The following is a 25056-nucleotide window of genomic DNA, read 5'->3' as shown; positions in this document are numbered from 1 at the left end:
GGAGCAGCGTGACTGAGATGGAGAAGCGGATTGGCTAGCCCTGCCAGAGAACCAGCGTTCTAGAGAAGGGACGGCTACTTGCATGAAGTACACGCTGCTCTGAGCAGTCTGGGCAGATATGACAGAGGGGGTGGGGATTTCCTTTCTGAGACTTTTTGAGAGCACCTGGGCTACAATTCAAGGGGAGCAAGCACAGATACACAGTCAGATATAAAGAAAACAGGTCACCAATCTCAGAAAGGCCCAGCTTCTCTGAGTACCAAAATTGCTAGTGGCATTTTTGTTGGCCCCTTAAAAATAAGCCATCAAAAGCCTAGGCAAAAACTGTTGGCCTGTTTCCTTTTACCATGAAATGTGACAAAAGGCAACACAGTGTAAAATTTAAATCCTTCAAGCATTCGGATTTTTTAAGCCTTCAGAGGATTTCTGTTCCTCCCCTCAGTAAACCTAGACAACAAAAAGCTGGCCTCCAAGCTCAGGTGGGCAGCAAGAACCTGGGGCCGCTCAGCACAGGTTTACCGAGCAGCCAGCTGCCTGGCCCAGGTGCTAGATGCAGACCCGATGCCCAAGCAGAGGTGCCTGCGTCATGCCAGGCCAACATGAAGAAACTGGGGAAATCCCAGAGAAAGTATTTCAGCTAGGTTTTGAAGCCAAAATAGGAGTTTGCCAGGCATTAAGAGAGCAGGAAAGTGGATGGGCAGACATCTCTAGCAGGAAGACAAAGGCAGGAAGGACTGGGGATTGTGAGGAGCTTTAGGCATACCCGGGCGGCTGGAGAGAAGGCTGCACAGGTCTGCTGGGAGCTGCGGATGGCCCCACAGTGGGGTCTGGCCTGTAGGCGTGGGGAACCAGGACCCCCAAAGCACCACAAAACAAGTGGTGGTGGTCTCCCACTCCCATCCCCCACACTCAGAGATTATTTAAATGTTACTAGACACAGTCAGTAAAACTCCTTGTATTCCAAAGTCCCCAGCTTGATACTTCATTTGAATATTTTATTCTCCGTTCTCCGGGTCTAACTCCTTGCTTCTAAAACCATTAGACAAATGAATTACCTGGGGATCTTGTTAACAGTATTGGATTCAATAAAGCTGGGTGGGACCCAAGAACCTGCATTTCTAAATCAATTCCCAGGTGATGTCTGTGCTGGTAGATAATGGACCCCATTTTTTCAGAAGGAAGGCTCTACACCTCATTAACATTAGCATTAATCAGGACACTACTCTAAGAAGAAAGGCACAGAAAAGTACTTGCTCCCGTCCAACTCAAGGGGAACCAAACAGCCAAACTCTAGTCAACTTTCCACTTTCTGAGGGGATTCCCTAGTTGGTTAGTTCCTCCAGCAGACCTGCCCTATCGATTTGGACATGTTCCCTCTCCTCCCATCCTTCCCTGTACTGCAGCTGCCCTTTTCACAACTCAGCTGTGCCTCCATGACAAGAAGGCCTAGGAAAACAAAAGAAATGGAAATCCTTTCAGGACAAGTCCAGTAAATATTAAATGGCAAAGGGGTTGAGGCTTTTGGCTGAACTTGAAGAGAGGATCAGACTGTCTTTCTTCTGCTGGGTGGGATGCTAGAGGAAATATTCCACCTGAAATATCAGAGACGGCTGAATTCAAATCCTGGTTGTGACCCTTAGTTTCTTCTAATATAAAAAAGGAGTGGTTACTCAGTACATTTCAATTCCTGCTCTTCTAGGAGGACTGGTGTTGCCTGTAAGCTCCGTTCCTGGCCTCACTCCTGCCCTCTTAAGATCTGGATTCTACAGGAACAACATAGTTCCCTCCCATTTCCTCTTTCCAGATCACTGTAACCCAAGCTCTTGGGGTCTGAGAACATCAGAGTAGTAAAACATGAGTGCTAATAGCTACAGTGTTACTATGTGAAATCTAAAGAAGGACTTAGAAACCCAAATGATGAAAAAAAAATCTGTAGATAATTTAATAGACATTAAAAATCCTAATCCTATTCTCTACCTCATTCCCAGCATCAATAACCTCCACTACCAGAAGAAACAAGTGTGATCCAGCTCTTCAACAGCAGCCTCTAAGACTTTTCCAGTCAAGGGTACAGTGTCCTTTGTGAGCCAACCCAGTGAGTGCCCTTGATTCCTTTCTTTCACAACTCCTGAAAGACAAGTCTGTTTATACCCTCCTAATATTCTGCCAGCATCTTCACCCTTCTATCTGCCTTATACACATGCGGGTCTTCAGATGAAGCAGAGGAATTTGGGCTGATTCAGCTGCCCCTTCCCTTCAATGCCTTTCAAGAATGCTCTTTACCTTTACACCTTTCCCTTGTTCCTTTCCTCCAGACCTCAGAAATCAGATCCTCTCCACATGTAAAAAGGAACCCCATAACCTGCTTCCTGACAAATCCAACTTTATATTCTTTGAAATATAAATGTGATGTGGACCCCCCCCACCACCACCCTGGGCTTCCATAAACAGGACAGAATCCTAGTCCTCCTCCAAGCTCACCAGCTACCTGCTGGGCGCTTCTACCTGATGACCACAGGCACTGTCCAGGGCTCCCACTGGCTCCTCCCTCCATAAGCCATGGCCTGGGAGGCCTCCTTCATTCCAAGGTTTAACTATGAATCACTCCACAGACTGCTCTTGGACTCGACCCAGACTCAATCAACTCTTACCCAAGTTGCAGTCTCCTGTTTCCAACTAGCAGCTAAGCATTTGTTTTTAAACATTTCACTACATGGAACTTGGTTTTCCCCCAAAATGAGTTTTCCTATTAACCTTTCTATTTCTGTCAATGAGATCTTTCTCCCCACCCCCCTTGAAGATCATTAAATTTTCTACTCACTTTCTTTCAGTTCTGCAGAATATTTCCTGCACAGCTCAGAACTGGGACTAGTTGGCTATGCAAACAAGACAGAGGGGTACAACTCCACACTTCTCGCCATAATTATTTCAACAGTTTAACTTCTCCCCTTGCTTCCAGACTTTCCCCTTTTCTCACCACACTATACATGAATGGATTATTCTTTATAACATTAGTTTTATCATGTTACTGCTCTAATAGCATATCTGTAGGCCTCTAAGATCAAACTCAAATGGCTTACTTGGCCCACCAGGGCCTTAACCCCTGTAATCTAGCTTTCCTTCCTGTTACTCCCCACCCCCTAGAAGCCTGATCCTGACCAGTCCCCCAGTATCACATATACTATACCCCACCCCCACCTGGCCACTGCTCATGCTGTACTTTTCCTTTCCAACCACCCAAGTATATCCATATCTAGGTCATTCTAAACTTCTGCCATGTTTTCCCTCAACTATTTAGACATAAATGATCACTGACTTGACCAAACTAGGAAAATACCCATTGTAACATTCAGGCATACATTCTTCTATCTGTTTTACTAACGAAACAAAGAAGAATATTTGAGGGCAGCAACCATGTCATATTCAAATCACAGGCTACCTCAGAAGTCATCAAGGCCTAACCCTTGTCTAATGCCTGTCTGCCTTCTATAGAATACCCACAGCAAACAGTGTACTAGCTTTTACTCAAGGGACAGGAAACGTAGCCACTTTTTTTTTTTTTTTTTTTAATATCCTTATCCTCCAGATCACAAAGAACTTGTGTCATACTTGGGCTTAAACCCATAGGCAACAGGTAGCCAGAGGTTTTTTTTAAAGCAGTAATGTTAACTTGCCAGATTTTTCTTTTTTAAAGATATATTTATTTATCTGAGAGAGAAAGAGAGAGAGAGACATAACCAGACTCCCCACTAAGGAGGGAACCTGACAACGATGGAGGGTTCAATCCCAGGACCCTGAGATCATGACCTGAGCCGAAACCAAAAGTCGGACACTTAACCTGACTAAACCACCCAGGCGCCCCCAGATTTGATTTTTTAAGATGAGTACTCTGATGATTATGATGAGGACAGACTTGGAGGGAAAAGAAACAGAACAGCCAGGGGTAAGACACTAGGTGGGAGGTAGGGGCCTCAAAAAAAAAAAAAAAAAAAAAGGCAACGGGTAGGACAGGGGAAACCAGATTCAAAAAGCCATTTCTGAGGTAGACTGGGATTTGGTGACCAACTTCTGGAAGGGATCCAGTGAGTGCCACATGGAAAACTCCCAGGGTGGTACTGCGGTCAAAGGCTGCCCTACCCCCAGGAATAGACTGCACTGAGGCCGCGGCTGCAGGCAGTCTGTTTCTCCCAAGCCTCTTCTCTTTCCACTATTTTCAACCCACGGCCTTCCCTCCAGATCACCAAGAGTCAAACTACAGTGTAAGTCACCACTGTTATTCAATTACTACCACAGCTTCCTAGTCTTGTGATTTTTTCTTCCCTTTTCAAAGGACTACTACCTAAACTCAGTTATTCAAGTACGGTTTTTATCAGCACCACCTGAGAGCTTGCTAGAAATGCAAATTCGTAGCTTCCACCCTTACACCCACTGAATCAGAATCTCTCTGGGTAGGTCAGTAATCTGTGTTTTAAATAATCTCCAGATGATTCTCAGTGCATGCTAAAGTTTGAGAAACATTGATCTAGTTAACCTTTCCAGATCTGGGCTTTCAATCCTGATCTATTTTCCACCACTGAATGGAAACTCTATCCCAAGTACACTTTCAGACTATAATGTAAATTTACAAATGCGCCTCAGTAAGAAAAAAACTGGGAAGCATTCATTATTCTAGGGAAACCACATACACTTGAATGAATCACTTAAACAGAAGCTTTTAAAGATGCAACTCCAAGTCATTCCCAAAAATGATTATAATCAAAAGTCAGATACCAATTTTCAGATGAAAACCCTTAAAGATTTAGCCCAAACTAAAGGAAATTAAAGACTTAATGAAACATCTAGAGGTTTGCTTACCCATCCCTTACAAGAACCTTCTTACCATAAGGTGAAATAGTAGCTATTTTACAAGATAGATGACAAACCCTAACCTCACTTCTTCCTAAGGCCACTGTCAGGAAGCACAAATAAATTAATCCATCCTCTAAAATGGAGTTTAGGCCTTCCCCTAACAGGCTGTGATACCTGCCTTGCCCTCGCAGTGAAAACAACAACCTTACAATATGGTCAAGCTGTCCCCTGTCAGATGTACACTTTCTGAGTGAACACTGTAATAAATACTGCTCAGGTTCATTTGTTCACTGAACTGGAGCCTACTTTATGCCAGGCACTATGATGGCCATGAGCAAGACAGAGACAGACAGCCCTCACTGAGCTTGTGTTAAATATGTAATTAAAATTACGCTTGAGATAAATACTGACAAAAAACAGTTTGGGTTAGTGGATCTCTACCAGGGCTACAAATCAGAATCACCAGGGGCAGCTTCTAACCACAGCAAAGCCCAAGCCCCATCAACCCCAAACAATTCAGAACTCTGTGAACCCCAGTCATTGGTTTTTAAGATCATTTGCTTCCCAGGTAATGCTAAAGTGCAACCAAGGTAGAGAACCACTGGTCTGGGACTTCACGTGATAGATGTTAGGGGCACACAGGTCAGTAACACAGTGCCTGCCCTCCAGAAGCTTACCATCAAGTGGAAGAGACCCAAGTATAGCAGTATGAGCAAACTGCTCTGCTGACATAAAGCAAAGAAACCTCAGATATAGGATAGTGTTTCTGCTGGTGTAAGGATGGGGAAGTGATCCCAGAGGGCTGTAGGAGGTGCTTTTACCTATGTTAGCAAGGTTTGATCTCTAAAGATGGGTCCTCAGGCACTGAATCATTCTTTACACCTTTTAATATGTCTTAAATATTGCATTTTTTAAAAAATAAAAACTGACTTTATTCAGTGAGGGCATCATAGAAGCCATTTAAGCTGTTTTGACATTTGATTAGGAAGGAGTTTTCTGAGGAAATAATCTTGAACAAGATTATTGAAATATGAACAAGGAGTTAGGAAGAAATGTGTATTAGGCAAAGGGAAGGGTCTGTGCAGAAGTCTAGAAGCAGAAAAAAGCACGGGGCCTTACAAAACTGAGACAAAGTCGATAACAAGGCAAAGGGCAAAAAAGGATGAAGTAGAGGTTCTCAAAGCGCCATCCCTGGCCTACCAGCATCAGCAGCATCAAGGAATTTGTTAGAAACGCAAAGTCTCAGGCCTCATTCCAGACCGAAATCAGAAGCGGGGGGCAGCCTACGTAATATTAGGGATTTTGGATTTTATTCTAAGATTAATGAAAAATAATTGAGAGGTTTTAAATAGAGGGATAACATAATCAGGATAATAGCAGCTAAATGGTTTGGCATTAATAGCTGAGCAAAAACTCCTCAAAATCTAATTTTTGTAATAATCAGGATCAGAAACCATAATGAGTCTTTAAATCAAGGGTCACAATCATAAGGCCTTTAGGGCTAAGTGGGGAAGGTGAATGAGCAAAGAGGAGGATGTGGAAAACTGGAGAGGCCATCCAGTCAGCCTAGCTTTTGTTCTGGGGCCAAACACAAAGAGGTGCCCCATAAACATCTGCTGAGTGAAAGAATCCACCGCACATCTAGGGATCCCTTGACACAACTGCTTCAGAAAAGAGTGGGCCCCTTCTAGGGAATCTCGACTTCTCCGTTCTTCAAATGTGACCGTTTCCCAGCCTGGCTAGGCAAACCTGGCATCAAACCAAAATTTCAAAGAATAACCACCTTTTGTTTCTTGGTCCAAATAGCAGAGGGATAAAAAGCAACTCAACAAACAAGATGCCAATAACCCAGCCAGCTCACCTCCCACATAGAGCTTCTACCACAAAGTAAATGACCCATTTGGATGAATCTATAGTAGAAGCCTGAGCTTGGGAATGCTCCTTGCGATAGGCTACCCAGGAACAATCCTCCCCTGGGCCCACGAGCTGCCGCTGTCTTCACTTCAGCGGGTCAAATCAGAAACTCTGGATTTGACGGTACAAGGCTCTCAACCCTTAGAAGACATGCAATGTGTTTATATGCTAGGCTTCTCAGGACTGAAAAATACAAATACAGTTCTGCTGGAAGATTACTAGGAGCAAGCAGAAACTTTCTGATGGGGAGCAACTTAAAACACTGGCAAACACTTTGGTTTCTTGCCACAATAGCACCTCACCCAGATTTAGCTACACACCACAGATGATGAGGGAGTAGTTACACACTTCTGACTGAATCAGGTTAAAAAACACATTCCAGTGAAGTTTGGGATGCAGAAAAGGATTGCAACAGTCATTAATGAAAAAGGAACAAAGAGGGATTGCCTTATTCAGACACAACCTCGCCCAATTCCTCAGCTGAGAAAGTCAACAGTCTCAGGGGTCCCATCTGACAGTGGCTATTCATCCTGGCCTGGGATGCCTGCACAACGGGTACTGAGGGACTCTGGGGACCTTGCCCTATGCAGATTATGGCTCAGAGATATTCAGGGGAAGCCAGGAGAGGCTTCATGATGAAGAGAGTTCCTACCTCCTAACTATTCCTTAGAGATCCAGAGACCATTTTCTCCCAAGTCAGAATAACTGAAGAGGTAGACTTCAAATCGGAGTAGAATCAAAATTTCAAAAGACTTTTTTATCTAGACATGTTTGGCTGAATTTCTATTTACTAACTGAAGCAGGATTTGTAATGGAGGGTTTGCTACTAATGGTCTTACTAGACTTTAGAGCAGCCTATTTTAATCCCGTGCCCAGCAGATTAATTTTCAGAGTCTGTGTGACTTGCCCACATATAGTACCCAGAGCTAAGACTAGGTGTAAATGTTCCTAAAACCAGTCTACTATTAACTAGTTGGTGCTGTCTCTCAGGTATCAAGTAGAGTCCCTATGCCCTCTCAGATGATAATGAGAATCTCTGACATTTATGGAGGCCCACAATGCATGAGCACTCTATTTTAACCTATCTCATGTTAATAACCACTCCATGAAGTGGATACTTTTAGGTTCATTTTACGGATGCAAAAACGAAGGCAGGGGAAGGTTAAATGACTTGCCCAAGGCTACAGAGTTAGTGGCTGAGTCAAAACGCAGACCCAGGATTTCTGGCTCTAGAGCCCAAGCTCTTCATCAGCAGAGTGTCCTGCCTTTCTCAGGATACAGTCAGTCCATCCATAAACAACAATCAAGCATCAGGGCCCCAGGCACGCTACTAGACCAAAGCACCTATTCACACAAAACCACCAGAAAAACTGCTCTGACTCAGCCCATGCTCAATGGGACAATCCAGGCTGGATGCACCCCAGATCGTACCTCCTAGCTAAATACTAAGACGAAAACCTAAAAATTAAACCCTCGAAAGTAAGGTCAAAACAACCCTGAGGGGCGCCTGGGTGGCACAGCGGTTAAGCGTCTGCCTTCGGCTCAGGGCGTGATCCCGGCGTTACGGGATCGAGCCCCACGTCAGGCTCCTCTGCTGGGAGCCTGCTTCTTCCTCTCCCACTCCCCCTGCTTGTGTTCCCTCTCTCACTGACTGTCTCTATCTCTGTCAAATAAATAAATAAAATCTTTAAAAAAAAAACAAACAAACAAACAAAAAAAAAAACAACCCTGAAACTTCCCTCAACTTTGATGGAGAGCAGACAGTGCTTACAATATCTTCATCTTCTCTGTCCCTTACCTGGTCCATGCCTCAGAGCCCAAGATTTAAAAAACAAAACGCAAAACCAAAAGAACTCTGAATAGCGACCACCAAACCTTATTCCCCAGGCAACCAGCCAAAACAAACATTCCACAAGGTCAGTCCATAAATTCCTATTTAGAATTTTCAACCTGAATTCAAGGAATAGCGCATTGTTTATTTAGGTCATACCAACAAAACATCCACCAGAAACCAGTTTTCTTTGCTTTCCTCTCTGCCCCATCATCTTTTAGAGGTTGGCAAGAATACTCACAGGCAAGCTTGAAGGTCTTGACTGAAGACTCAGGTTCATTTCTTCTTGCCCTCCCTTACTGGAGGTCATTGAGGGGGCTGAGGATGCCTGAGACCCAAATGAATCTTGAGATAACTCCTAAAATAAGAAAAACAAATGCTGTGAAGGCCCGGTATTGGTAAACCAGGCAAGCTTGCTTCATGGTGAAAGGACTACAGGACTGTCTCACAGAGGGCAGGTGGGAGCAAGAAACTGCCCAACTGCCCACAATATTATCTGAAGGCAGAAAACTACAAGGTGTGGCTCTTAAGACAAGTAGGTCAATGAGCACCAGGTGGCGTATAGAAGGGTTGGATCACTATACTGTAGACCTGAAACTAATATGACATTGCATGTTAACTGGAAGTAAAATAAAAACTTAAAGTTGTTTAATTAAAAAGAAAAAAAGAGAAAAGAATGTCAATAGTGGATTTAAGACTCTGAACAGCACTGCTGACCATTTATCGCCAGAGACAGCTATTCCTTGGAGTTAATGCTAAAGTATGACTACCTACAAGTTTTTTTAATCTATCAAGTAAGGAAACCAATTAATTAAAAAAAAAAACACCTCATGCTAGAACCTCTGCATTAAAATGAGTATTGCTTCCTTCAAAGATATTACCTTGGGATGAGTTATTTATTCCAATAATGCCACCAATGCACACAATCTTTAGTGGACCTGTGAACAATCAGTCATTTCTCCTCTTCTGTGCTCTTCAAAGAATAAAGCCCAAATTGTTATTTTTAGGCTTTATCACCTACCTTGTTCACAGACATGGCTACAAATGATTTTTAGCTATTTCCTAAAATCAAGTCCACCTTCAACAAATGAAAGGACTTGCCACCACTGAGAATATTCCAAAGAATGTGATGTCAGCACTGATGGCAATTTCAAACGAAGGGGTCCAAAATATTTTGAGCAGAATGTAATGGCAGCTGGAATGAACGTACAGTACAGCCTCCCAAAGTAACTTTTTAAGAAAACCAAACTCAGGTGGATGCTCAAGTTCTGAATGCTAGTTTATAAAAAACAAAAAACCAGTCCCATTATCTTTAATTTCTTATTGGATCTATGCATCTTTCCATTGCCCTATTTCTTCATCACTAAGAAGAGCCACGGGTTTTTATGCAGTTAAGAAGGTTATGCCTTTATTAGTTCAATCAATCCAGTTAGCATGTTTACCCAGAGTTTAATTGGTTTTTAAGTGCACATTAGAGAACCAATTTGTATGGCAAAGTTCTCCTGACACCAAGCCCCAAGCTGTCTGCGGTCACACGCAGGGAAGGGCGAGAGGCAGGGGCACCTTACCTGTGGTGGAGGGAAGCGCTGCTGGGAATAGGCAGTTTGCTGTGACTGCTGAGACTGGGGCTGAGGGTACGCAGCCTGCTGGGAGAGCGTCGAGGAGGCTGGCTGCTGAGGTTGCTGCTGCTGGTAGGGAGACTGTGCCTGCGGCTGTGAGTAAGGGGGCTGGCTCTGGGGGTGCTGTTGGGTGGTGGACTGCTGGGAGGGGTATGGAGTCGGGGACTGCTGATGTGGAGGCTGGGATGGCTGCTGGGAATAGGGAGGCTGAGAAGCCTGGAGCTGTGGTGGCTGAGACTGTGGCTGCTGCTGATAGGAAGGCTGGGCATGAGGGTTCTGGGATGGTGGCTGCTGGGAGTAGGGCGGCTGCTGCTGCTGGGGGTGAGGACTTTGCTGGTTGTAATATGGAGTCTGGCCCTGTTGACCATACCCACTGGGGCCTTGTTGTCCATAAGGAGGAATCTGTAGGAAAGGAAAGGATACTTTTAGCACAGACTCTTCTGGATTAAGAAAGGTATTCTGTCAGAAGCTACAGTCTGAGGATGGGTATAGAAAGCAGGCAAGCCAAGCCTCCCACTTAGAAGGCCCATGATTTTTCCTACCATCCCTCTCTGAACTGAGCCAGGACAGACAGCCCAGCTGGGTTACTAGTTGGTTCGTTTACAAGCGGACTGCACTCATCCACAGAAAATTTATACCGTTTAATATTTGGGCAACTTACAAGAGTTCGAGAGCAGCCGTTTTCACCAGTGAACCTCCTCTTTATCATGGCCTAGACTGTTTTTCTAAGTGCTAGGAATCTGTATCCTAGCCACAACGAATAGTCAACAGCAGCCTGGCTCAGCCGACTAAAAACGAAGGGTTTAGTAACCCAGACATTGTGCAAATCGCTAAGCTACTCTGGTTCTCTTTTTCATTCTGTCTTCATTCAAAAAAATATCTAAAAGCCTACTTGCTCACTTGTACCAGGCTCAGTTCTAGGCACTGGGGGTACATCTAGTAAGCAGGGAAAAACAAAAAACAACCAACCCAGTAATACCCACCCATCTCTCCCCCATCTGCTCACTGGAGGGGGGAAAAAAAAAACCCAGAGTGACAGTATCCTACTTCCCATATTTAAGGGCATACTTTGCTTTAAAGTCTTATAAATTAGGTTTTATATTCTGTCCATCACCATTTTCAGTATGAGTATTACTCAAATATAAATGATAGAAAATGCTGTCAAAACAAAAAAATGACAATAAAAAGATAATGGTGCAGATGGCCAGACAAAGGAGATGAAGGAAATCTTAACATTTATAATAGCACTGTTAGCATCACTACCGTTCAATCTTCCCCTTTTCTTCTATTCCCAGTCCCTCCTAATCTTTCATGTTAAATCAGACAGCTATATGTCGAACGCCTTGGGAAACAAGAAGGGCCTGTTCCATCCCCAGGGCACATGACACAAGGGGCTTTTCTTGGTTGCAGTGGATAGGTGCCTGGCCCCTGCCTTTTCCCCCACCTCCTTCAGAGATCACTACTCATGTAGTGATCTACATGATCTCAGCCAAGTCAAAGGACACAGATACGTACAGCCTATGGCCAGGGAACAGTTCTTCTTTGAGTACATGTGAGATAATGCCCACAACCCTGGCCTTGTAAGCAGCATACTGCAGACAACTGAGCCCATTGGCCTATGCTCCTTTAGAGAGGTTTACATGCCAAAGACTCATTCTGATTCTACAGTTCAAGACCAGATCATGGACAGCAACAAGGGTCAAGGTAATTGGAGTCACCATCTACCTGCTGTGCATAAGAGAGGCCGCCCATGGCACTCTGCGCCCGGCCCTGCATGGCCATCGGGTACCGCTGTGGGGTCTGGGACCCATATGGCTGCCCTGGGTACCCATGTCCTTGCTGCGGTCCTGATGAAGGTCCCTGTTGTTGCGAGTATGGGTTAGTCCCGCCATATGGCTGAGGTCTCATCTTGCCCATCTGATCCATTGGACTGGATGGCTACAAAATAAAAAGCATTTCATTAACCTGAAGCTTTAATTGCCACTGGCCAATATATGTACATAAACCCAAGTGTACAGGTCTGTATGCCACACAGGAAAACAGTTATTGTGAAAAAGTAGTGGTACAGACCCAGTAATTCTTGGGCAAGTCATTTAACCTTCCTCATAACCTTGATTTTACCATATGCGAAATGAAAATACCACTATGAAAGCTATGTACTACTTTGTAAGTGTGACTACTTGAGACGCAAGGGACAGGCTAGGTGTGGAGCAATGAATATATGTACACTCTGATACAGAAAATCAGAACAAAGGCCCTTCAGCTGGAAATGGATGGTGCTGCTCTACTCTGCCATGATCTTGTTAACACCACCAAAACTAATGCTTCAATACTGTGGCTGGGGATTCAAATACATAAGCATCTAGATGCTTCCATTCTTTAAATAATGGAATCTATTTTCTTGCGTTATCTGTAGTTTATTTACACTATGGCACAAGCACTTAAATTTATGCTTCTAAATGGGTAACATGGCTAAGTTATAGTTGTTGACTCTGAATTTAGAGCCTTGGGCATCTCAACTGAAAAGTTCACCTCCTTTAATATTTAAGAGTTTGAATGTGTAAGGAGGATAGAACTTTTGTCTCTTTATAGGACAGGATATAAACGTACGCCAATAATGGAAGCTCAAAGTATAATTCACAAGTATTTGGTTACAAACATAGCTTTTTTTCAGCTCTTTGTGGGACAACAGGTTCAATCAGCTCCTTCACTTTCTGACATAACTCTATCCTACTGGAGCTATATAAGACAGAGCCCAGCATGTTTTGCAGCCAGAGATGCCTACCTATACTGGTTGGCTGGGGGTGGGGGGATGTCATCTCTAAACACCTTAAATAGATACACCTGAGTTGAAGAGTAGGCCTGGACTTGACACAAAACTTGAAAACTGAATCTTAAATTGGGAATGGGGAATAGATATTAATGCTCTGGGCCTGAATATCATTAGCTCTCAAATTAAGGAGTCCAGTGGTTCTCAAACTTTAGCATGCATCAAAATCACCTAGAGGGCTTTTTAAAACACAGACTGATGAGACCCACCCCCAGGGTGTCTGAATCTATAGGTTCAGGGTTAGTCCTAGGTTATGCACTTGTAATAATTCCCCAGTGGTGCTGATGCTGCTGGTCCAGGGGCCACACTGTAAGAACCACTGGTCTAGATTACACCTAGGGTCCCTTCCTGTTCTGCTTTTCTGTAATTAATATTCTATAATTAAAGGTGGATAAGACCTTAAAAAACAATAAACGCCCTCTAAGATAAGACAAGTGGAGGGAGGCACATTCAGATAACTGGTTCTCTGTACATGTCTTTTTTGGGGGGCAGAGTACTACCTGTTTTATAATAGAAGGAAAGTTGAGGTGTCATGAGGAAAATGGATAAGACAAAAAGCCACAGAAACTATCCTTCTAAACACCAAAAGGAAAAAAAGGAGAGGCAAAATTCTTAAGCTGCAGCAAAGTCTCAGCTAAAAGGGTTAACAGTGAGGATGGAAGCACCCTTCAAGTTTCTAAACTGCAGTGAACCACAGTAAAACTGTATCCCAAATCACTACTACATGTCAATATTATTAAAGTGCTGTTTCCAACGATCATACCTACCAAATTTTTGCCTAAGTCCTGCCTCTGTATCAGAAGCTCCAATAAAATCTCAGTCATTCATTTTGGAGCTACATGAATTCTTTTGGGACTATTTAGGAAATTCAAATTTAACAACAACTGGACTAGTAAGTAATAAATAGCATGTGGTCTTCCCCAGATACACCTGGCAATGAAGCCAAAACATCACCAGTCTCTCCCATAAAGAGCTCAGGGGCTTAACAGCCACATTATGCCACATAAAACGACCAGATCCTCAGTTCATCCCCAACTGCAGCTGCTGTCCAAGTGGCCCCCAGGTGAAGAGACTACCTCTGCTCAACAGAAAGACCAGCCCACTCCAGGTATCTCCGTCAATCCAGGTGGCCCCACAACACAAGAGGGGCAGTCATTACCATGGTTACTGTGGAAGTTCTAGAGCAGTAGCTATCAGCCAGGGCTACAGATCAGAATTTTCTGTGAAGCTGCACAAATGCCTGGGTCTCTCCCCATAGATTCCAATTTAGGGAGTCTGGAAGGGCTTGGGCTCCCTGACCCCCTCCACCCCTTAAGATCCTTGGATGATTCTCATGTATATTACTAAGTGAGATCTAGAGACACGCTGTCCAATAAAATTTTCTGTGACATGTGACTATTAGGTACTTGAAATATGGCTAGTGTGACTGAGGAACTGAATTATTTTTTAAAAAGATTTTTTATTTATTCATTTGAGAGTGAGAAAGAGCCAGCTAGAGCACAAATGGGGGGGGGAGGGGTACAGAGGGAGAGGAAGAAGCAGACTCCATGTGAGCAGGGAGCCCAATGCTGGGCTTGATCCCAGGATCCTGGGATTAAGACCTGAGCCAAAGGCAGACACTTAACTGACTGAGCCACCAAGATGCCCTGGGACGAAATTATTTTTATTTCCTTTTAATTCAAATAACCACATGTAGCTAGTGACTGTCATACTGGACTGCACAGTTCTAGAGCAGTGCTCACAAATCATTTTCATCTTTCCCTGTTCACCAATACTCCAAAATTCCTGTCTACATCCTATACAGTATTGCACAGAAAGAGCAAAGAATGTAGTGAATCTATAGACTTGGGTTCAAATCCTAACTCTATCACTCTGATCTTGATCATAAGTCCATCTAAACGGTGAAAAGTTTTTCACCTAAAATGCACATAACTTGGAGCGCCTGGGTGGCTCAGATGGGTAAGCATCTGACTCTTGGTTTCAGCTCAGGTCGTGATCTCAGGGTTGTGAGATCCAGCCCCGCGTTGCGCTCTGCCCTCAGATGGGAGTCTGCTTGGGATTCTCTCCCTCTGCCCCTCCCCGCAATCTCTCTAAATAAATAAATAAATCTTTAAAAAATAAAATGCACATAACACACTACACACAGTGCCACTTAAATCCCAATAAACAGTAGCTATTATCAATAATGATAAATAGCTCTGCTGCCCGGTTCTAAAGTCCTCCGGTGTGCTCCAGTTCTACACGTTTTTCAGTCTCACACCCACATGGGGCATGCCCAGCTCTACACAATGGATCCTACCCTGCCCTCCTGTCCACAACGGCTTCCACTAGCAGAAACTCAACCCCTCAACATGAAGGCACTTCCCATTCTTCAGCACACTCTGATCTCTCACATTTCTAAATTTCCTATAGTAAATTGTCAGAATCGTAAGATTTGGCACTTAGTTGTCTAGTTAACTGACTGCATCTCTCAAGACTATGTTCTAAGAAGCCAGAGATCGGGTGTTTTACCTTCAAAGTCATCCCCCTCCACCCCCTGCCACAGACCCCAAGTGCAGAGCTAGGGCTCAGTAACTTCAATGTCCTAGGCTGCCCTACTGTAAGAAGTAGGTAGGGGATGCTATGGGGAGAAAGCCCAGGTCAAACCATCTAGCCATAGGTCCAGGAGCACACCCTAAACCAGGTTATGACTTTGAAGGAAGAAAAAAAATGTGGACTGAACTGAAAGAAAAAAGAGTGTAGGGCAGAACAAGCAGCCAAGGGAGAACACGCACACTTTTGAGAAGAATCTTAAGTGCCATGGTATACCAGAGAGGTCTTCAAACTGCAAAGGTATCCCCGAACACAGCTTAGAAACAAAAGGCTAAAAGCAAGTTACCTTTTCCTCCCTCATGTCTAGGGTCCTGTACTCCCAGTGGAGGACAGTTACTTAGAGGGGGCTAGTTAATACAGGTTTCAAGGATTCCTCCATCAACTTCAGGAAATCTTTGCAGACCAAAAATAAATGCAAGTCAAAGAAATTCTTATTCTAAAAATAAAATTAGGACCTTTCCCCTTCCCAGACATCAGGTTTCTGACCCCCTCCCTTCACCAAAGGTTTATAATCAACAGAATATGCAGCTTTGCAAACTAAAACATATACAGTTCAAATAATCTGACTATTCTGGTCTCGTGTCAAAGTTAAACATCTGCTCATATCAGAATGGGAGGTAAGTAGAGACCTAACTCACACTTCTTACATTTAAAACCACTGTGAAAGATTTGTGATTTGCAGTGATAGATGAAATGCCATCTTACAATCTCTCATAACAGAGAAGGGGCCTTAAATCATCACTGATCAGTTTTATTGGAAAATAGCAATTTCAAGCCAGGAAAATCCCTACTAAATGCAAGACAGAAAAACCAGTATCAGCAGTCTGCAGGCACCAAGGAAGAGGCAGGGAAACACCAAACTCTGGCTGCAAAGAGCCAGAGATTCCACTCTGGGAACGATGGAGAGGAAATCCTTTCAATGGGAAACCACAGGAGTAGATTACTGTGATTATACTTCAAAAGCAAAGGCTCTGCCACAAAGACACATAAATGAGAGGAAAATGATGCCCCCCTGATCAGGGAAGTCGGGCCCCTTGCTATATACTCTCCTGCATTCATAAAAAATAAAAGTAAAAAAGGGGAAAAGAGCCATAGGGGAAAAAAATCCATCTCCATCCATCACTTATCTCTTTCCAGATCACTGGCCATGTTACAAACTGCCTGCCAAAAAAAATATATCAAAAGATGCAGTTTAGGGGCATCAAAGGCAAGGATGCCTGGTAGGCTGGACCCTCTGAATATATTCAGAACAGCTTGTGGACTAACCATTTGCATAGAATTCCCCTGTTCCAGGCAAAAGGAATTAGCCCAGACCAGTGGGCTAATGGAATCCTGAACAACTTCTTATTGCACCAAGGAAAGCCATAACAACCCTCAGGGGTGCCGAGATATAACAAAATGGACTTCAAATTCTCCAATTTCTGACCGTGACTGATTGTGAAGCGAGCAGAGAAGACCGCCCCCAATGCCTCCTCCTTTAAACTTCCAAGCAGAAAGATACTATTCACCAAAATGTATCACTCCATGTTCCTCTGACACCAAGAAAGATAAACTTAATTTTCTTGAAATAAAAGTCCAACCTGAGGAAAGCTTCAGACTTCAGTCCCAATCCAAAGATACAGAAAGGAAGTGACCAGGCAACAAACCTAAAGGGCCAGATTTGGTACCCAAAGACTGGCAAGAACAGGAATAGAGAGGGATGGGCCAGGGCTGTGGAAAAGGTGTCCATCAGAAAGCAGAAGTCTTGACTACCACTTGTTCTGTCATCCTAAATGCCAACTAGTTGGGGCCAGTATAAACTTAGTGCCATAACCTGGAATTTGGACGTCTAAATATTATTTCTTACTCCTTGTGCTTTCAATTCATTCCTGGCCAGATTTGTTGTATGACTTTTAATAATAACAATAAAAAAAAAGCATCCCTGGCTCTTTAACCGAAAGAACCCCCTAATTGATTCCCACAGTAATTAACCTGCATTTTACCTCAGAGAGCGGTAGTTAAGGAAGTCGGCACTGCTATTTATAACTCATCTCAAATTGAGGGCAGACTGCCTAAAATCTAACACATCCCAGCTGTACTCCTGTTTGAACTGGGGCCAAGGGAATTTTTTAAAGCAATCTTGGCACCGAATGAATGACACCAACAGTATGAGAGCGCGAGCGGTTGTGTTGTGGTGACGTAGCACTGGAGGTGGAATGGGAGGGGGCCAGTGTACTGTGATCCCTCTCGTGCACGCCTGCTGCTTGCTGAGTCCCAGTACAGTAAGCTGGGAACCGCCCACTGAGAGCCAAACACAGGAAAAGGCTTTTCCTGTGGAACGCCTTGAAGTGAGAAACACATGGCTAATCTGCATAAACGCGAAGCCACACCGCCCCTGCCAGGAAGGTTAGTGCTCGTAATCTCTGGCCATGAAGCTGGCTGCCTGGGAGGACTTGGACTGGCGCCTGATAACCCAGAAAGAGCCGAGAGAACAGATGGGTAAGGACCCCGGCAGAAAACAGCCCCGGGTCACGTGACTCGCCACATGGCCCCGCCAGCACAAACTATTGTCTGGCTGCGGAGCTCCCATACAAAGGCACCCGGCCTCAGCTTCCTGTGATTACAGGGACAGGCGGCAGCTGTTGATCCAGTTCCCATTCGGGACCCTCCCCTGTTGAGGGGCATTCCAGGCAGGGAAAAATATAAAAGGTAAGGCCTCTCCCAATCAACGCTTTCAGCTTCCCCTAAGCTCCACGTGGCTCCACTGGGATCCTAGGATGGACAGAGCAGACTCCCCTAAAAAGAATCACCCTTTATACCCTGGTACACATTAGCTAACCAGAATAAATCATTCCCATTGTGCCCTCTTCCCCTGGCCACACAGACATCTGTATCCAGAGCCTCCTCATCCTTTTCTTACTCTTCCAGTATTTCATGGCTTTGAAACTGGTCAAGGACCCCTACCCGACCTGAAGAGAAACTGCCCAGAAACCTGCTTGTTTAGTCTCATCCCCAAACTCTGCCTCTTAAAATAAAGAGACTTCCTTCATTTTGTTTTGCATTTTAACAGTCAGGTTTCTCTGTTCGTGACCTAGGACAACAATAAGACATTCCTTAACCTCCTATTTGGCCTCACCAGAGACATTATTTAAGATTTTCTAAAGCTAAGTTGATGATAGGAAAAGAAAGATACCTCTTCAGGCATACCAACACCTGACCCAGGAAATCAAACCCACTCGGCCCAAGAGTCCTATTCTTCTTACCCTGAGAATCACACCCAAATTTTCTACTTCACAAGAGATGGAAACCAATTCATTCTAGCTCTAGTTCATTCAAGCTCTAAACAAACTGGTCGTCTGCCTATGGTGAGAGGAAAATTAACAACAACTACCACTCCAAAGAGGTTTAAAAAAAATCTTTCAAAATTCCCTAAGTGTCCAAATTGAATATAAATTTAAAAATCCAAACTCAGGGGTGCCTGGGTGGCTCAGTCAGTTAAGTGTCTGCCTTTGGCTAGGGTCATGATCCCAGGGTCCTGGGATCAAGTCCCACATCGGGGAGTCTGTTTCTCCCTCTCCCTCTGCCCACTTGTGCCCTCTCTAATTAATTAATTAAATCTTTTTTTAAAAATCCAAACTCAATGAAAAGTTCTACCAACCTTATTCTGTTTACAGAAATAATTCTAAAGATTAGGGCATGCTCCTCTTTGCAGACTAAGAACTCATTTCAAAGCCGTCACCTGAAGCACCAGCCTGACCAAATCCCTAAGAGGGGCCACACCCAGACCTCAGACTTGATCTTTCCACCCATGCTGTCTCTACAAATGACAGAGAACAAGGTGCTTCTCTCGTTTGCACAGAGATTATTTAGGCTATGTGCTCCATCCTTCCAGATCAATGATCAAGAAAACTTACTAAGGGTAGAAAAAAAGAGACCAAAGGGTAAGAGTCATTGAATCATCTAGCAAAACTCAAACAGATTATGAGAGCCAACTGTAATAACCACCTCACAGCTGTCCACCCAAAAGAGGCATGCCAGAAAAACCACAACCAGGTGGCTGGTATTTTCTTTATTTCTTCTTTGGCTCCAGAAAGAGCCCTTCAAATAGTGCCGCAACAGCACCAAACTAACGAACTCAACAAATGATAAAGTCCTTCTCATCCAGAGCACTTTCATTAGCCACCTTTCACAGAGAAAATGCTCTTCTGAAAATGATGAAGATCACTTTTTTGAAAGACCAAATTTAGCTAACCAATCTCTCCCATTTCCAAAGAATTACAAAAGCCTCTGAGGAAACCACACAACTTCTTGAGAAAGAATTCCTCTTTAGGTACTGCCCCAATCCCAGGTTTTAAAACAGTAAGGCCCCGAGAAGACGATTAAACAGGAACTGAAATGGCATTTGAGAAAATTAAACGTCCCCTTCTTTACAACTTTTTAATCTCAAGAGTAAGGCAACAGCACAACATGGTGAAAAGTACTAGACTGAGGACACCTGGGTCCCCATCCCAGTTCTCTGACCCTGGGGTGCGCTGGGGGGTGGGGAGGGGCAGCGGCAAAGCAATAGGCAGGTTGTACCTTAACCTCCTCAGCAACACAATGGAATCCTGCCCTCCAGATTCTGAATCAGCAGCTCTGGGATAGGGCCAAGAATCTCCTTAGGCAATTCTCATGTCCAGTCTGGGAGCATTTGGGCTACATGCCCTGTTTCCGAGCTCCTCCCGTCTCCAGTACCAAGTGACTCTAGAAAGATGCACGTTCAGTTTCCTTAGCCAAACAATGGTCTGAAGAGGGCAGTGCCTGGCCAATAGAGAAACCACCAGGAATGCACCTCAGATTCCCAGATTTCTAAATAAGCAGCATTCTCAGTCAAAGCCAAGCTTTCCCAAATTCCCACACCGAGTCCCTGTGTTGTCTTGTTCACCTAAACACGTATCACTAACATACTATATACTTTACTTATCCTGCTCACGGTGTGTATCCTTGACTAGAATATAAGCTCCGGGACGGTGAAGATGTGTGCGTAAACCAAACTTTCCTCCTTTAAAAGTAGGAAAGGAAAGGGGACTGTGGAAGAGAAAGTGAAATTCTAGAGGCCTTGCAATTCCTAACCTTGTTCATGCAGAGGAAATGCTTTGGCCCTGGGTGGCCAGTCCTACACAATGGTTAAGAGCTCAGCCTTTGCAAGGCCTTCAACTTCTGTCCCTCACTTTCTGTATCAACAGAATAGAGACAATAGTAGTAGTGCCCTCCGAGCTGAATGAATGAATGAATGAATGGAGTACATTAAAGCAAAACCCTCTTCCTCAAACCAGCTGGACATGCTCTGGCCTCACCCATCTCTCCACCAGGGATACGCTTTCTTCAGCTATTAGTATAGCGCTCTTCCACATCAAATAACACTTTAACTTGGCCTTCCCTGGTAAACCCATCCGAAATTTCAATCCTGCACACCTCTTAGACCTGGTCCATGATTAACCTTTCTCCCGAGGATGTATCACTAGAATACTCTACGGTTTACTATTTACCTTGTTTAATGTCTATACTCTAGACTCAAATATATAAGTTAGTGGGTATGTGTCTAGAGATACTAGAGGTGAATGTGTGTTTAATTAACTGCTATAGTCTCTAGCACCCAAAATGTTAGCTATTATCATCCTACACAAGTCCCAAATTTCTAGAAACAAAGCTTAGCGACTAGAACACTTAAGGTCTGGTCCCATACACTCAAGACCAGAAACCCGAAGTGGTCAATCAGAGAGGTTAGCTAACAAACTGAAGTCATGCTTTTTAAAAAAGAAAAAAGCACAGGCTTTGATACTACATTGAGCAAGTCACTTCCCTTGGCACCAGAACCATCTGTAAAATGGGGATTAAAAACTGTCTAGCAATGATATAAGAGAGCTGAAACGATTAAATATGTGAAATGCTTGTTAACGTACCAGTTCATAAACTACACATACAACAGACACTACTTCCCTTTACCCTCAATGAGAGAAAAAGTAGAATGGGTTGAAAGCAATTTCAAAATACCTGCTTAAAAATCAAGAACACACAAGTCAGACATCAAAAGGGTTGATCAGTCCAGTTTTCAAGCTCCACCTACTTTCACTCTGTTCTCCCAAAGGAATCCCAAGAAATCTCCTCCCAAGAATCCTGACAGTAAAGCCCAATAGTTTTCAACCAGAACAATACTAAACCCCTGAGAAGTGTTTGGAAATAAATGTATGAAAGTGCCTTTTTTTTGTTATCACATCAACTCTGTGGTGCTACTGGCATTTATTACCTGGGGAGCAGGATGCCAAATGTCCTGCAATGCATCTCCACACAAAGAAGAGCCTCGATGAGAAACAATGGACTCTAGCCCATTACAAGTCCAATCTTAGATGGAGAATTTCCTGTAACACTTGACCCTGGAGCAGTGAAGGGAAAGGGAATCAGAACTGACCAGTACCCATCCCAAGAGCCCAACATTACAAAGCCACCCAGTAGCCAAGGTAATCATAAATAAAAACTTACTTTAAAAAGTAGTTGGAAGATAATTTACTGAAGGCGGTACTCTCCAGCACATTTATTACAATTTAATCATGGTTATTTGTAATTATTTACTTACATCTTTCCCCACTAGAAAGTACTCCATGGAAGCAGAAATTATGAATCCTATGTTCACAACACACATGTGACTGACACATTGTAGATGATCAGTAAGTATTTGTTGCATTACTGTAAGCAACCTGCAAATGGAAGGTAGGTACTCACAGGTTTTCCAAAAAAAAGTTCTGCCATAAGACTTCTTACTTTGGCAAGTAAGTCAATAACAGGATTGGGCAATTAAGTGAGCTAAAAAGTTATTATCCCAAAAATTCCTGAGAAGTGGGGAATATGATCAAAGTCTAGGAAATCTTGATGGTATGCAAGAAAGACAGGTTGGGATACTGCATCCCAGTATGTGCTCAAGAATTAAAAACAATGTATAGACCTTGCTACCCACATGAGGTGGTATGGGTTGACACCAGGAAAAGGTACTTCCTCCCACAAACCATTCTTTGGTGTTTCTATTAGGGAAAGGACCTTACTGTGGATGGACCACAAGCCCAACCGAGTGGCACAGTCTTTTAGACATTTTCTGCCCTGTTTACTTGTCCCTTATCATTAAGTGATATGGTACACGTCAGGAACACACAGACAGCCAAGGGTCATGTAACCTTATAAACAAAGCTTCACCCAGGAGGGTACATAGCAACTTTTCAATAAAGACAACACTTCTAAGTCACACCTACTACTTCTGACCTAGTTTCTAAAATACTCCTCCTCCTTCCATATTAAACTGCTTCACAGATAACTGCTCAAAAACAAACAAAAAAGGCAAAGGCAAAAACTGCTCCTAGTCGCAAAACTTTAAGGCCTCATTTGCTTTCTCTTTAAAAAGCTCTCATTTTCCCCCACTTCTTTTATTAACTCCAAACTTGGACTGGTCTTGCATGGGTTATATAAAAAGATCCTAAATTTCTCTAAGTGCACAGTTCTACATCCTGCCAAAATTTCTCCTTCTGTACTAAAAAAGGTATCTGTGACACATCACTGAGCTGTAAAACTTGATTTACATGCAGTCGGAGATTCCGTTTGTCATCAATCCAATCAAGTCCTGTAAAGACACTGAGAAGCAGCAATGCCACTGTGTTTATTTAATTCCTAGGGCTGCCTTGGACCACTTTCCAAAAATGCCAGTCTTTCACCTGGTCCCCCTAAGTCCACTCTCAACTATAACAGGCACAATCAGATAAGTTAAAGAAGGGCTCAGGTATGGCCAACCTTATTAAGATTATAGGTGCCTCCAAATCCTCAGGTTTTTTTAAGGTCAGCAATTCCCTGAATGAAAAGCCATATAGTCCTATAAATTCTCCAGTTCTTTTCAAAGTTCCAAAAGTACATTGGTACCAACCTCCTCTACAGCACAGTTCACCCAAATGTGTACAGGAGACCCTGGCTGGCTTCACCATTTATACCAGAAATATACCTGGACCAAAGTTACCAGCTATCTTTTCTGAAGTTTGTCTCTCCTCTTTATTTGCTATCTCTGGCCCGGATAATCAAATTAAGGTGGATACCTGGCATGCTAAGTTATGCAAATCTAGCTAAAATTTTTCTTTTCTTCACCCCCCACCCCCAAATCTGTTTTAGTTTTAGCTCATACACTCTTTGGAGATTGTCTTATTCAAGGCACACAGAATTTCCTTTTGGTGAATGTGTCTGGGTGGATGAACCCAGCTATCTCAATCTCATTTTATTTTAACCCAAAATATCATAACGAGACCACATATTGGTCACTTGAGGTTTTATGTAGGGGTTTTAAAGAAGCTGATTCAAAGCTGCATTGGGAAAGCAGAGGATTCAAATCACAGACTAGAAAGAAAAACAAGAATGTTACAAATCTGTCCTATACCAATACAACCCCAAAAACAGATTAAGGAGGGCTAAGAAACAGTCAATCTCCAGACCAAAGGCAATAATGTGGGAAAGAGAGTAGAAGAGGCAGAGATCATTTAGGAAAACTTCTGTTTATTAGTTAATTAAACAAAGGCACTTCCTGCCTCTACTTAGGGCAGGCACCTCCCACAGAGGTACACAGGTACCAGCTGATCTGAAAGTGGTGTAAGTTGCATCTCCAGTACTTTAAAGACATTTTACCAGCTCTACATACTAGGCCTCCATGTGCTCTGCATTCTACCAACAGAGTCGGACATCAAAAGAGAGAATGAAAAAGGGAAAAAACAAGAAACAGAAAATCAAGCTAGAAGGCAGAGGGATGATAAAGTGAGATTAAAACACCAAGCACACACAAAGAACACGACTCGCTACTAGAATTATTTTCGCTACTAGAATTATTTGTCCGTACCTACAAATGTCAAATCAGACTGTCAGCACACTGCCTCCTAGAACCCCTGGCATTCATCGCAGCCGGGCCACAGTGATCACAGCTTCACTCTTTAGGCAGGAGGGAAAAGATGCCTGGTACAAGGAAACTTGTTTTTAATGGGAATGATACAGAAACCACATCAGGTTTCAGAAAGGCAGGTGTACCTGAACACTAGTTCTCTGCTAGGTCTTTGCATTGTTACTATTAATTACCAGACCATTTCTCAAACTTCCACTTCTGTGCCAAGCACAATCGTTATTTATTAACAATTGGGGACAGGTCTTGGCTCAAATGTCCACTCCTCAGAGAGACCTCATCTACTTCGAAGATGGGCAGCATAGTCCATCTTAGTCCTTAAGTCAGGAGCTGACTTAGAGAGTTTACTGCTAGGACTTTACAAGGGACACAAGGAAAGGAATCACAGCAAAACTCTGGCTAGCCACTGGGGTCTAAGGGTTGAGAGAGGGAGGGAGGTCATTGAGGATGACCTACTAAGAGACCACCAGATCACCAAAGGCCCTGTTCT

At 43.5% G+C, this 25056-nt stretch overlaps 1 protein-coding gene across 2 annotated transcripts in view; it reads right to left on the bottom strand.

The window, feature by feature from the left end:
• Window positions 1-25056, bottom strand: part of ARID1A (AT-rich interaction domain 1A) — a 67163-nt gene that overhangs the window by 29944 nt on the left and 12163 nt on the right. For both annotated transcript variants that reach the window (XM_034647332.1, XM_034647324.1), the window contains exons 2-4: window positions 11938-12150; window positions 10162-10614; window positions 8835-8951 (exon numbers count right to left, since the gene is read on the bottom strand). In XM_034647332.1, the coding sequence (XP_034503223.1) occupies window positions 8835-8951; window positions 10162-10614; window positions 11938-12150 (783 nt within the window). The remainder of the gene's footprint in view (window positions 1-8834; window positions 8952-10161; window positions 10615-11937; window positions 12151-25056) is intronic.

This window comes from Ailuropoda melanoleuca, chromosome 2 (assembly GCF_002007445.2).
Source record: "Ailuropoda melanoleuca isolate Jingjing chromosome 2, ASM200744v2, whole genome shotgun sequence".
NCBI classification, from domain to species: domain Eukaryota; kingdom Metazoa; phylum Chordata; class Mammalia; order Carnivora; family Ursidae; genus Ailuropoda; species Ailuropoda melanoleuca.
Note: the sequence above shows the minus strand (reverse complement) of the source record. Positions and strands in the feature narration are given on the sequence as shown.